The 13,564-nt window shown below is 41.3% G+C and overlaps 1 protein-coding gene across 4 annotated transcripts in view; it reads left to right on the plus strand.

Moving 5' to 3' along the window:
• Positions 1–13,564, plus strand: part of LOC306641729 (P-selectin-like) — a 36,763-nt gene that overhangs the window by 13,705 nt on the left and 9,494 nt on the right. For 2 of the 4 annotated variants that reach the window (XM_079106967.1, XM_079106970.1), the window contains 4 exons: positions 6,265–6,450; positions 7,497–7,682; positions 9,141–9,275; positions 13,015–13,033. In XM_079106967.1, coding sequence (XP_078963093.1) covers positions 6,265–6,450; positions 7,497–7,682; positions 9,141–9,275; positions 13,015–13,033 — 526 coding nt within the window. The remainder of the gene's footprint in view (positions 1–6,264; positions 6,451–7,496; positions 7,683–9,140; positions 9,276–13,014; positions 13,034–13,564) is intronic. The other 2 variants (XM_079106968.1, XM_079106969.1) reach the window with 2 other exon arrangements.

A 13,564-nucleotide genomic window follows, 5' to 3' on the forward strand; every position in this document is an offset into this window, starting at 1 on the left:
GGTATACAGGAAGCTACTGGTGTTTGTGTGTTGGTTTGGTAACCTGCTGCTTTGCTGTATTTGATTATTGAGCAGTCTTTTGGTGGAGCTCTTTGGATCTTCTAAGTATAGGATCACATTATCTGCAAACAGATTTTCGACCTTTTCCTTCCTATTTTTATCCTTTTTATTTCCATCTCTTGCCTAATTCCTCTGGCTAGAATTTCCAGTAATATATTAATTGGAGTGGTGATAGTGGACACCTTGTCTTGGTCCAGATTTTAAAGGAAATGCTTTCAGTTTTTTCCCAGTTACTACGATGTTGGCTTTGGCTTTTTCATACATAACTTTTATGATGTTGAGGTAGGTTCCTTCTATTCTTAGCTTCTTCTGTGTTTATATTGTGAATGGGTGCTGAAATTTGTCAAAGGCTTTCTCTGTGTATATTGAGATGATGAAGATTTTTTTTCCCTTATTCTATTTATGTGATGAATTACATTTTTTGATTTGCATATGTTAAACCATCCTTGCATCTCTGGATCATGATGTGAAATCTTCTTAATATCTTGTTGAACACTATTTGCTAATATTTTTTTTAAGGATTTTCACATCTAAGTTAATCAGGAATGTTTGAAGTTTTCTTTCCTTGTGTTCTTATCTAGTTTTGGTATGAGTGTGATACTGGCTTCATAGAATGAATTTGGAAGTGTTCCATTCCTTTCTACTTCATGGAATAATTTGTAGAGACATGTTTAAGCAGCCCTAAGATGGTGGCTGGCGTTGGGCCAAGAGGTGGCACATAATTAGTGTTAACATGGCGTGATCTCTTATGACCTTTTGCCTGATTAATGTCTCCTCTGCGCTAGTGGTCAACAGACGTTCCTCATTCTTTCTTGATTGGTACCGTGGCGCGTTCTTCAATTGTGTTAATCTAAGCTGATTGGCTGCCTTAGTGTATATAAGACATTCTCTTCACCTGGGAAGAGATGGCAGGACGCAGGACTAAGAGCGCACCTCTAGTACGCACCTCTAGGTTGCAGGTCACAGATCGCAGATCACAGAATGCAGGACCAAGCAGAAACCTCTAGGTCGCAGGTTGCAGGTCGCAGGCTGCAGGCTGCATGCCGCACGCCGCACCCCGCACCTCCAAGAAGCGACGGGCCTCTAAGAAGCAGACCTCTGAAAGCATAGCCTCTCTGAAAGCATAGCACCTCTAAAATTAAGCAAAGCCTCTCTTCCTCTATAAACTAGCGAATAAGCAAGCAAGAAAGAAAGCAGCCCACTAAAGAGAAAGATAATAGAGGTAGTTCATTCCCAGTCCACCTCTGATTCCTTCCTGCGGGATTGTTGCTGCGGGTGGCAACAATAATTTGAGGCCTTAATTCTTTTTTAAAGTTCTGATAGAATTTAGCTAAGAATTCATCTGATTCTGAATTTTTCTGTTTTGGAAGTTTAAAACAAATTTTTACTGTTTCTATCTCATTGCTAGTTATTGGTCTGTTTAAATTTTCTATGTCCCTTTGATTCAATTTTGACAGATTATATGTGTCTAAAAATGTATCCATTTCTTCTAGGTTTTACAATTTGTTTTCAAAATAGTCCAAATAGGGATTTTGATGTTGATTTTTAATTTCATTCCATTATAATCTGATAGATGTAAGGAATTATATCAATTTTTATTTGTATTTGCTAAGAGAACCACTGAGAAGAAATTGTATTTGCTGAAATATTTTATAGATGTCTGTTAATTTCATTTGATTTATTGTATTTTTCCGGTACAAAGCATCTTAACTGAGTTTACTTCTGGGTGACTTAACTAATGTTGAAAGAGGTGTGTTGAAATCACCAGCATTATTGTATGGGTGTCCACCTGAGGCTTCAATTTGTGTAGTGTCTCTTATGTAATAATTACACCCAGTTTGGGGCATAAATGTTTATTATTGTTATATTTTCTTGTTGGATTATTCCCTTTACCAGTATGAAGTGACCTTATTTGTGTCTTCTCATTAATTTTGGCCTGAATTCTGCCTTATCTCCATATGAGAGTGGCTAATCCTGCTTGTTTTCAGGCTCCATTCACATGGTGTATCATATTTCGATATTTTCACTTTCAGTCTATGGCTGTCTTTGCATGTAAGGTAAGTTTCTTGAAAATAGCTTAGAGGATCTTGTTTTTTTTTTTTTTTTTTTTTTTTTTTTAATCTGTTCTGCCAGTCTGTGTATTTCAATTGGAGAGTTGAGATCTTTTACATTCAATGTTATTGTAGAGGGATGTTTACTAATTCTAGCTGTTTTGATTGATTTCTAATGTTTAATTTGGTCCTGTTTCTCATTTGCTTAGCTACTCTTCAAATGAGATTTGTTTATTTGTGAGCTCTGGGGTTTGTTTTTTACTTCTTCTGTTTGGAGTATTTCTTTAAGTAAGTTATGTACTGCCAGTTTAGTAGTCATAAATTCTTTTAGTTTCTGCTTATCTTGTAATGTTTTTATTTCTTCTTTGCTTTTGAAGTATAGCTTTGTTAATAGCAATCTTGTTTGACATTTATTTTATTTTAGAACTCAGAACACATTCCAAACTCTCCTGGCTTTTAAAGTTTGTGCTGAGAAATCAGAAGTACTTTTGGTTGGCTTGATTCTAAATTTAACCTTAGGTTTTCTTTTGAGGGTCTAAAAATTCTTTCCTTGTTCTATATATTAGAAATTTTAATTATAATGTGTCATGGAGAGTTTCTTTTTTGATCTTGTTTATTTAGGGTTCTGAATGTGTCTTGTATCTGAATGTCCATTTCACTCTCAAGGTTTGTAAAATTTTCTGTTGTTATTTCCCTGAAGAGGCTATCCACTCCATTAGCCTGCATCTCAAAACCCTCCTCAATTCCAAATCTTAAGTTTGTTCTCAATATTGTCCCAAAGTTCTTATTCATTCTGACCATAGTTACTTATTTTCCATTATTTAATACTGTCTGAATGTTCAAGGCTGGGCACTTTGTCTCCCACTTCTGAGATTCTGTCTTCAGCATGTTCAACTCTTTTGGAGAGACTTTCAATTGAATATTTTATTTGACTTATTGTGACTTTCATTTCCATGGTTTCTGTTTGGTTCCTTTTCTATGTCTGTTTCCTATTGGATTGTCATTTACATGCTGTACTAACCTCCTTAATTCATTCAGTTGTTTTCCTGTGTTCTCTTAGAATTCATTGGTCATTTTTTATAATCATTCTTTTGAATTATTTACTTGATATTTCATTCTCTTTGGGGTCAGTTCCTGGTGAACTATAACCTTCAGAAGGTGCTGTGTTCCCTTGTATGTCTATGTTGGGTTTTCTGCATCTGTTGGGATGAATTCCTCTTCTACCCTTATTTTGGACTTTTTTAAGGCACAGCCTTCACTTGTCAAAGTGTCCTAGAGTGATCTAGATTGGGACCCCATTGTAGGTGTGGTATCCACAGACTTTGTATTCGTTCTATTTTTGTTGTAGGAGTAGATATCTGTTAGTGGAGCATGAGGGTCCACTCCTAGCAGTTCCTGGTCATTAGTTTGTGCTTTCATATCTTCTATTCTTTGTACTAAAGTATAGTTAAAGTTTGAATGTCATTAAATTGTGTGTGGAGAAGGTGTGCTGTCTTTTAGCTGAGTTTCAGTTCAGCAACAGAGTCTCTACTCTGTGAACAAACAGTAGCAACAACTTATGCAAACAATAAGTAGTATTAAAATAAATGCTCGGTTTCTACTATGACAAATACATTAAGTACCACAAAACACAGGAATGGTAGTGTCAGCAGTTACCAACAGCAAAAATAATAAGTAACCAAGAATTAGACCTAACATTAAAGAAAGCAGCACATGTCAACCGTGTTATCCACAGCAGTAATAATTGCAACAATATGAACGGCGGGGGTAGGAGTCATATAAACTGATTAGTTCTTAAAGATGGTGAAAATGCAGTTTGTTTAGAGAAAAAGAAGTGTGATAGGATGGTAGAAGAGAGTTTACCGTGTTCAAAAAGTGAACAGAGAGAATGCAGAAGAGATTTAGCAGGTGATGCTTATGAGGAGGAAAAATAGGGAAAACCAAAGTAAAGGGAAGAGAAAACAAAATTTTTTCCCCACGTTCCACAAACATGGCCTTCCCAGGCTTAGCCCCTAAGTGTATTCACACCCTCCTTTCAGATTCCTGACCTGCTTCAGCTGGTCATGTGAGTTGCCGGACCCAAAGGAGAAGTGAATTGGGCTCTGCTTGTTTTTCTGACTGAATCCCCGGGTACTCTTCTCTGTGCCTGATTCGCCTGTGCTCTGCTTGGCACACCCTAGGCCTGAGGGTAGGCACTTGCTGGGGCAGTGTGGCAATGTGCGCTGTGACCTCCCAGCTCCTGCCGCAGCCACTGCAGCATGGCCGCTTCAAGATGGCTCCCGCCTCAGCTCTCTGCCTGCCAGTTGAGAAGTACAGAGTACTAGTTTGCTGTGCAGCCTATGGATCAACTAAGTTCAGGCTGCTTTTCTGATCTACAGGTTTTTTCATACCAAATCTGTCCATTGTGTTTCCTCTCTGTTATCCCTCTCTGCTGTAGTGAACCAGCACCAGTACTGCAACTGACTTGGGTCCAATGTGCTCTTTCATGTTCTTTGTTCAATGAATCCAAATTTCTGAGTCTCTAAAACCCTCTGACTGTCCAGTTTTGAATTTCAGTGAAATCTCTGTTTTATCCACCTTGCTGAAGGCAATACTTGAATCCTAAGTCATGGAGCAACATGTAGCCTTCCTCTAATCCACCATCTTGAATTTCCAAGATCAATAATGCTTTTTTCATGGTTGTGTATGTAGTACGCAGACTATGACTGAAATATATCAGGTACTTTCTTTTCACCTGAGTTGACTGGAAAATTCAATTTCCCTTCATTTGGTCTTGTACTAAGTGTGGAAAATAGAAACATTCTCCTAATTGCTTGAGACCAATCTCCATTAAAATCTTAATAGGAAGGTCAGAATTGTGGTTCATTTTTGATTGGAAAGGAGTAAGTTCTCCTATATATTCAAAGGACTTAAAATCAGCATACTACATGAAGCCACATCAATATTTATGGCCATTCAATTCATAATAACTAAACTATGGAAACAACCTAGACGCCCTTCAACAGATAAATGGATAAAGAAAATGTGGCCCATATACACAATGGAATATTAATCAGCCTTAAAGAGAATGAAATTATGGCATTTGCAGGTAAATTGATGGAGCTGGAGAATATCATGCTAAGCGAAATAAGCCAAAACCAAAGGCGGAATGTTTTCTCTCATTAGTGGATGCTGGTCCAAAAGGGGAAAAGGGGGATGAAGTGACTTTGGATTGTGCAGAGGGGAGTGAGGGGAGGGGAGGAAGTGTGGGGATGGAAAGAACGGTTAATGAAATAGACATCACTACCCTATGTACAGGTATGATTACATTATGGTATGACTCTGCGCCATGTTCAGCCAGAGGAAGGAGAAATTGTGCTCCATTTGTGTACAATGTGTCTAAATGCACTCTACTGTCATGTATAACTAATTAGAATAAGTAAAAAAATAAAAAAATTTATTTAAAAAAAGAAGAAAAAGAAAAGGAGTGAGATAGGAGAGTTGTAATGTGATAGTTTTTCAAATGTCATGGTAGGGCCTGAAATGAGCCCCTTGATTTTCAGTTTTTCACTTGCTCTTCTGTGCTATCAGAGCAGGGAAATTGATATTCTTTTTTGAGAAGTTGGCCAAACTCCAAAGGCTAAGCTTCTGCACCTGAGCAAAGTAGAATAAAGACAGAAAGGAGGCCAAGATGATTCCTGAACTTTCACCTTTTCCCTCCATGAAGACTCGGTTTGGAGATCAGCTCTTTCTCCTACCCTCCTGCTCCCACGGCCCAACATACTCTGGGGTTGGTGTTAGTTATTTCCCAGCTAAGCTGGTAAGTCACCTTTAATGCAATTTTGGTTTTAAAATTCCTTATCCAATTACTAATGGATACTAATACCAATGATATCAATTTTAAAACTACCTAATATTTAGTTAGATCTTCTATGAAGGCATGCTCTATTCTAAGTCGTTGACCTACAGTATTTGAACGGCATGTACTTCCTGTACCAACTTCATGAGGTTAATATAGTCATCATTGCTGACCTTTTACAGATGAAGAAACTGAGGTTACAGGCTTTAAGGGATCTTGCTTGAAGGCACGTGGTTGTCAGCTGGCTAGCTGGGATTCAAATCCTGCAGCAAGCCCTCTGAACTTTTCCCCATGCTGTCTCTTTCCTTACTGAAGTGGTCCAGTGTGCAGCTTTGGAGGTCCCGGAGCTGGGCAGCATGGTCTGCACTCACCCTTTTGGGACCTTCAGCTTCGGCTCACAGTGTGCCTTCAACTGCTCTGAGGGAACAAAGCTACTTGGTCATGACAGAACAAGATGTGGTCCACTTGGAAACTGGTCATCCCTAGAACCAACCTGTGTAGGTGAGCAACATCAGAGGCATTATGGTTTTAGAAAATGCAGCAGAGTCACATGAGAAGTCTGTATCTGCTTTTGGATTACAATTTAATATGCCATAGATTGTAATGTAATGCTTTTCTAAAGAGTCATCCTAACTAACATCAAGAAAGAAAACCCTAAAACAAAGGGTTGTTTGCCTCTAAATCCAACTGTCAATGTGCAATTGGGTCATAGCCATACAATGTGATTACATTTTCATTTTATTTTTCTCATTGCTATCATGTAAACAGTCCACCTTGCTGAAGAGTCCAACTTTGTTCCTCACCTCTTATTAACACTTATTTTATATGGTGTCCTACTTAATATCAGCCAGTTTTCTCCACTAGGGCTGCAGGTCTTTCTTGATTGTTTTATCTGGTGTGCCTTAAGACAATTTTTTGCTTCTCATATGAACTACCAAGGGAGTAACACAGCCATAAAAAAACACAAAACAATCTCTTCAGCTCTTCACACTTGAAGTACAGTAGATTATTTTCCTTTCTAACTTCCAAGATTATCCCCACACAGGAGAATATTGGTGGTTGTATGTACTTGGGAAGTTCTACATTTATACTCCTCAATCACTAGTTTAATCAATTCTCAAAAGAAACATCAACATCCTTTATCAAAATCCTAGAACTAAATTGTCCCAACTCCCAATTTTTACAGAATTGGGATTTTGCAGAACTGGGATGGTTTTCAAAGCTTCCTGGGTGGACTTTACAACAGGAGAGAAGGTGGAGATTCTGCACGTTCATGAGGGTATTCCAGGGACTCTTAGGCAAAGGTGTGCGGCCTAGTGCTTCATCAGGGCTGCCAAGACACCATGCTGGGCTTCATCCTCGACCTGTCACTCATCATCATCTCAAGAAGACAGTCTGGAAGCATTACCAGAAGTAACGTCTAGAAATGAGGACTCCTACAGACATGTGGATGACCTTAAGTCAGGCAGCTTGGGCTAAGTCTTTGGCTAAAGGAGAGTTCTCTGCTCAAAAACACTATCTTGAGTTCTCTTTCTTTTTCACTGAAGTGATCCAGTGTGAGCCTCCAACAGCGCCTGACCTGGGGTCCATGGACTGCACTCACCCTCTGGCCAACTTCAGTTTTACCTCCACATGCACCTTCAGCTGCTCAGAGGGAACTGAGCTAAGTGGGGAGAAGAGAACTGTTTGTGGATCATCTGGACTCTGGTCCAGTCCTCCTCCGATATGTCAACGTAAGTTTGCCCAACACACAGAAGACTTCAAGATGGGGTGATGGACACACAGATGCGGGGACACATACTAAAGTCGACATTTCATTTGCTAACTAAGTTGTCCACATTAACTTACTATAAAGTGCTTGGCTGTCCTTGTCTCCTCCTCTAGTGACAAACATTTCTTTTTTTTCAATTCTCAACTCTTCCTGCCTTAACTCTTAAAAAAGAAACCTGCTGTCTCTAGTGAATCACCTCTTCTGCATTGCTCTATTCCTCTACAATCTGACTTCTCCGTCAGTCCCTTGCAATGCCTCCTCAGAGGTCACCCAGCGCCACCTAATTCCCCAAATCATAGACTCTTCTCACTTGTCACTCAACTGATGTCTCCCAAGTCAGCATGAGAAGGAGTGTGCCTTCTTCACCTTCATCTTTCCTCCACCTGACAGGTGCCGGCAACACTTGCTGGATCAAAGGCACATTCAGTTAGCATAGGAGACATGGCCACGATGTCTGCCCCACACGCCATCTGCACGGGTGACAGGGGCCTTCTCAGGGTGGGATCTGCAGAAGCCACTAGAGACTCTGAGCTCTGTGTGTCTAGCGTGGAGCGAGGCAGGCATCAAGGGTGGCAGGGAGGCCTCTGAGCATCGGGTTGTCGGGTACATTTGCTCTGAGGCCTGGCAAGCGTCCATTCCCTGACCTTCCTCAAGCCAATGGGTGCCTGTTTGGTGCCTCTGGGAAACTGGAGCCTCCTCTGCATCCCTCTAGGTGTGGGATGGAGGCACCGTGAAGGGGTCAGCAAAGCAGTGTGAGGACAAGGGCCCCGGTCGGACCCTGTGCCAAGATGGGGAAGGAGCCTCCTTCAGCAGGAGGTCTGCAGGGCAGGTTCCTCCACTTAGGACTTTGTCAATAAGCGCCTGCAAATGAACTGAGTTTACATTCACGAAGCCTGTGCAGCGAGTCCTCTTCATTTTGGTGAAGGAGGTGGAGGGAAGTGGCGGGTCTGCACCAGTTGATGGGTCAGTGCAGGTCCTTGGCACACAAACACGTGCTGCTCCTTTCTCCATGTCTGCTTTATAGTAAGAGCAGCAGTAGTTTCTGTTGACAAGTTACCCAGGTCAAATCCTTGGCTTCTCTTGTTCCTGAAGTTGCGTATGACTTTGTAGATCTTCTCTGTATTGGAGGTCCAACCATAGACCAAGGCCCTGGAGCTAAATACAGTGACAACCTTTCCTTGCCAAGATTTTGTCTCCATTCCCAGGAATCCCACCAGTCCTCCCCGGGGGACTGGCACTGGGCTAGAGGCTGGGCCAGTCCGCCTCTGCGGTAGACTCTGGGGACCTTCCCATGCATCCCTGTGTCAAGAGCATCAGTGGCTGTAATGGGAAGGCAGGAGGAAAAATGCCAAGAATCCTGAGCTGCAGGGAGTCCGTGATGCTTGTGGCCTCACTCTGTGCCTTACTGCCTCTGTTGCAGAATCAGACAGAAGTTTCTCAAAGATCAAGGAAGTTGTCTCTCTCCATAACTCACTCTTCGTTTCAGTGGCAGTCATCGTCACTGCATTCTCCGGGTTGGTGTTTATCATTTGTCTCACAAGGCAACTAAGAAAAGGTATGTGAATTTAACTTAATAAGAAAATAAAAGAGGCATTAAGTAAAAGAAAGAAAGAAAGAAAGAAAGAAAGAAAGAAAGAAAGAAAGAAAGAAAGAAAGAAAGAAAGAAAGAATCCCACAGGAAATTAAGTGAAATTTGTTCAACTGAAGCAGGATTCCAAGCTTAATGTTCTATAGACATCAGTCCCTGGAAATGTAAATCAGTCCAGGACACACCTCCAGTAAAACAGGCGGGTTGGTTTGCTTTTCATTAGGCAAACTTTTTATTTTTTATTTTTTGATTCATTGTACACAAATGGGGTACCACTTTCATTTCTCTGCTTGTACATGAAGTAGAATCATATCATTTGTGTAATTATACATGTATGTAGGGTAATGATGTTTGTCTCATTCTATTATCTTTCCTTACCTCCCACCCCCTAACTCACCCCTCATTTTCCTCTGCACAATCCATCCTTTCTCCATTTTTGCCTTAACCCTCTCTGCCGTTATATATCATCATCCACTTACCAGAGAATCATTTGGCCTTTGGCTTTTGGGGATTGGCGTATTTCACTTAGCATGATATTCTCCAAATCTATCCATTTACCTGCAAATGCCATTAGTTTATTTTTCTTTATAGCTGAACAATATTTCATTGTGTATATATACCACAGTTTCTTTATCCATTCATCTACTGAAGGGAATCTAGGTTGGTTCCACAATCTAACTATTGTGAATTGAGCTCCTATAAACATCGATGTGGCTGCATCAGAGTAGTCTGCTGATTTTAAGTCCTTTGGGTATAGGCCAAAAGTAGGATAGCAAATGGTGCTGGGAAAACTGGAAATCCATATGCAGCAAAATGAAATTAAACCCCTATCTCTCATCCTGCACAAAACTCAACTCAAAATTGATCAAAGATGTAGGAATTAGACCAGAGACCCTGCACTAAATAGAAGAAAAAGTAGGTCCAAATCGTCATCATGTTGGCTTAGGACCAGACTTCCTTAACATGATTCCCAAAGCACAAGAAAAAAAAGCAGGAATCAATAAATGGAATAGATTCAAACTAAAAAGCCTTTTATCAGCAAAGGAAACAATCAACAATGTGAAGAGAGAGCTGACAGAGTGGGAGAAAATCTTTGCCACACGCACTTCAGATAGAGCACTAATCTCCAGAATTTATATAGAACTTAAAAAACTTTACACCAAGAATACAAGTAACCCAATCAATAAATGGGCTAAGGAACTGAGCAGACACTTCATAGAAGATCTACAAGCAATCAACAGATATATAAAAAAATGTTCAACACCTCTAGTAATAAGAGAAATGCAAATCAAAACTATCCTAAGATTCCATCTCACCCCAATTAGAATGGCTATTGTCAAGAATACAAGCAACAATAGTGTTGGCGAGGATGTGGGGAGAAAGGTACACTCATACATTGCTGGTGGGGCTGCAAATGCATGCAGCCACTCTGGAAAGCAGTGTGGAGATTCCTTAGAAAACTAGGCAAATTTTTGAAAAGGCCTTTTATCTTGTAGACGTCTTGCTAAGGGGATAACAAATAAATGAGACATTTACTGTTATTTAATTACTAGAAAGGAGGCATAATCTCTGTCCTCTAAGAGGTCACATGCCTCTGATTTCAGTCTTAGAGTTGCAGTAGGAAGGGATCCTGATGTCCACTAGGGTTACAGGTGCTGCTCTCACAGGCCTGACTTGTTGAAGAGTCCCAGTCCTGTCTGGCTCTGGACTTGTGGGAGCCGCACGGTCCTGGGGAGAAACCCCTGTCTTCCCCCTGCTGTCTATCCACCAAGGCCACAGCTGGAGACAAGTACTCCACGCACACCTTCCCTCCAGCCTGGGCTGGAGAGAGGGCAGAGCAGGACTGCCCTGAGCAGCTACCGTCTGCTGCCTGGATTGGGAGTCCAACACCAGCACAGAGGCACGCAGGGTCACGTCCCTTGCCCCCACCCCCAGAGTGTCCACCCCTGAAGGTGGGACCAACAGTCTGCACCAGGCCTTGGGTGGGCACTGCACATTTGGCCAGACTCACTTGGCAGAACCATTCAAAACTGAACAACTCACAGGCATGGGGCAGCCTTTAAGATACACCTGTTTTAAGTTCGGGGGCCATGGACAACCTCAAAACAAGTGCAGATCAACTCCTCTGTGCTGTCTGAGGCATCAACTGATTGACGTTTAAATTTCCCTTCCTTCAAATAAGGTAGCATGTATTCTGTTCATTGAACATGCTATGTCAAGGTTGCCCTGCCTGCACGCTGGCAATTCCAGGAATTGGATCATCCAGTCCCTAATGGTCTTGCACTATGATCCAGTCTTGATCCATATTGAAGGAGTTGCCAGATTCATTTTCTCACCAACGTGAAAGACAACAGAGGGGGCACTATCTGTGTGAAAGAACCCCATTAACTAAAACCTGAGAGCACTGAGCTGTCACAGTGTCCACTCCTGTGGCTATAAATTCTGGGAGACTGGATTCCACCATCATAAGCTCTATACCAAGTCCCTCAGTACTTGGGAGAAGAAGAGTGACAGTTGTCTGTCACCACTGACCATTCCTTCCATGGAGACTTTGAAGCCTGACTTCACTGTCCTTTCTTCCTTCCTGCCTTTGGATGATGGCAGAGCTGAAGGGCTGGAGAATAGAGCGTGAATTGTACCCTGTGCCCTGCTCTGGGATGTGGTGGCTATTATCTCAGTAACTTCAGGGACTTTGGCACTGAAAGTCACCTTTGTAAGGAGGATGCTTGTCTCCAGTTTTCTTAGTTTTTAGGCAACATTTGTTAGAATCTGAAGAACAGAATCAAGGTCATGCGTTTTTCACGAGGGGTTAGCTGGCTAAGACTCTTGTATAAGCAAGGTGAGAAAAGCACTAGGATCGTTTTGTGAGTTTTTTTTTTTTTTTTTTTTTTTTTAACCTGGAAGTCATTTCTGTACAAGATCTCAAACTGATAACTCAAAAACTGCATGCCCTGCTGTGGGAATCAGTGTGGGGCAAACAGGAAGCAGATAACGGGCACTTAGGCTAGTTACAGTTATGCCACCAAGAGACAGAGCCCCAGAGATCACTGACTCTGTAGGAGAGGCAGAGTTAATGCAACATGTGGATGGTCTCTTGTGAATCATCTTCCAGGATCTCCGACTTGCAAGTAAGTGGCTTTATCTTCCAAAAGTTTTGTCAGTTGTTTCTCTAAAGTATGGAGAATATTTTTGCTACAGAGGCAATGTTAGAAATGATGGCTTGGTCTCCAACCTAAATTCACAGAGCTTTAGCTGATGGTGTTTAGGGTGGAAAGTGAAAAATAAAAATTCTCTTTATATATAGATGGCTTCTGTGAATTTTATAGGCTTGTTAGTTTCAAAAATCTGGGAAAAGGCAACATATGGTGAGCAGCTGCCCTGAACTGTGGGTTAACAGGTGAGTGGCCATATTGGGGTCACCAGCAGGCAGTTCAGTCCATACGTCTGTGTTTGTGAGCAGCACAGGTGAGGGAATGGGGCGAGAGGGCTCCGCAAGAGCAAGCCTCCTGCACGTGGGCATCTACCACTGAATTCGGTCATGTGCTGCAGGGGCCTTAGGTGCCTCTGGACATACATGGGGTCATCCTGACCACTGCATAATATATTTCAAAAGAGAGTTTTGAGGGTAGGACTCTCCCTTTTCCCTTACTTTAAAAATTGAAATTGTCTACTTTTTGCTGATGCCATTTCTCTTTTCTATTTTTAGGCAAGAAATCTCAGATACGGTAAGTTTTATCAGTGAGTAATTTCCATATCTGTTGATCCCTTTTCAAAGTAGACAATACTTCTTGAAATACCTTTTGTTATGGCTAGTCACATTAATTCCATGGTTGACACTATGTGAGTCATGTCTAGATGAAGTTTCCAGGTAAAGTTATGAATTGCTAGCCTTCTTAAAGTTTTTTTTTTTTTTTTTTTTTTTGTGTGTGTGTGTGTGTGTGTGTGTGCTTATGAAGCAAAATAAGTGGATGTATAAGTAATTTTCTATTTGGAAGAGCAGTTTATGGAAAGGGAGCTTTTCCTGATTGTCCCTGAAGTTTCTTTAAGTGTTAGAAGCATTGTGTTGTCTTTTTCTATCCTGTGTGAACACATGTGGAGGCTACACACAGTCACTGAGAAACCCACCACTCCACAAGCACTTATTGAGCAACCAATATACCCCAAGGCTTAGGAAGAAGGTACAGCCCCAGACCCCCAAATTTCCCTCCAGTTTCCTCAAAGATGAAAAATTTTTTTTTAAGCTTTGGTCTTGAAAT

The sequence above is a fragment of the Sciurus vulgaris genome, assembly GCF_902686455.1.
Source record: "Sciurus vulgaris genome assembly, chromosome: 12".
NCBI classification, from domain to species: Eukaryota; Metazoa; Chordata; class Mammalia; order Rodentia; family Sciuridae; genus Sciurus; species Sciurus vulgaris.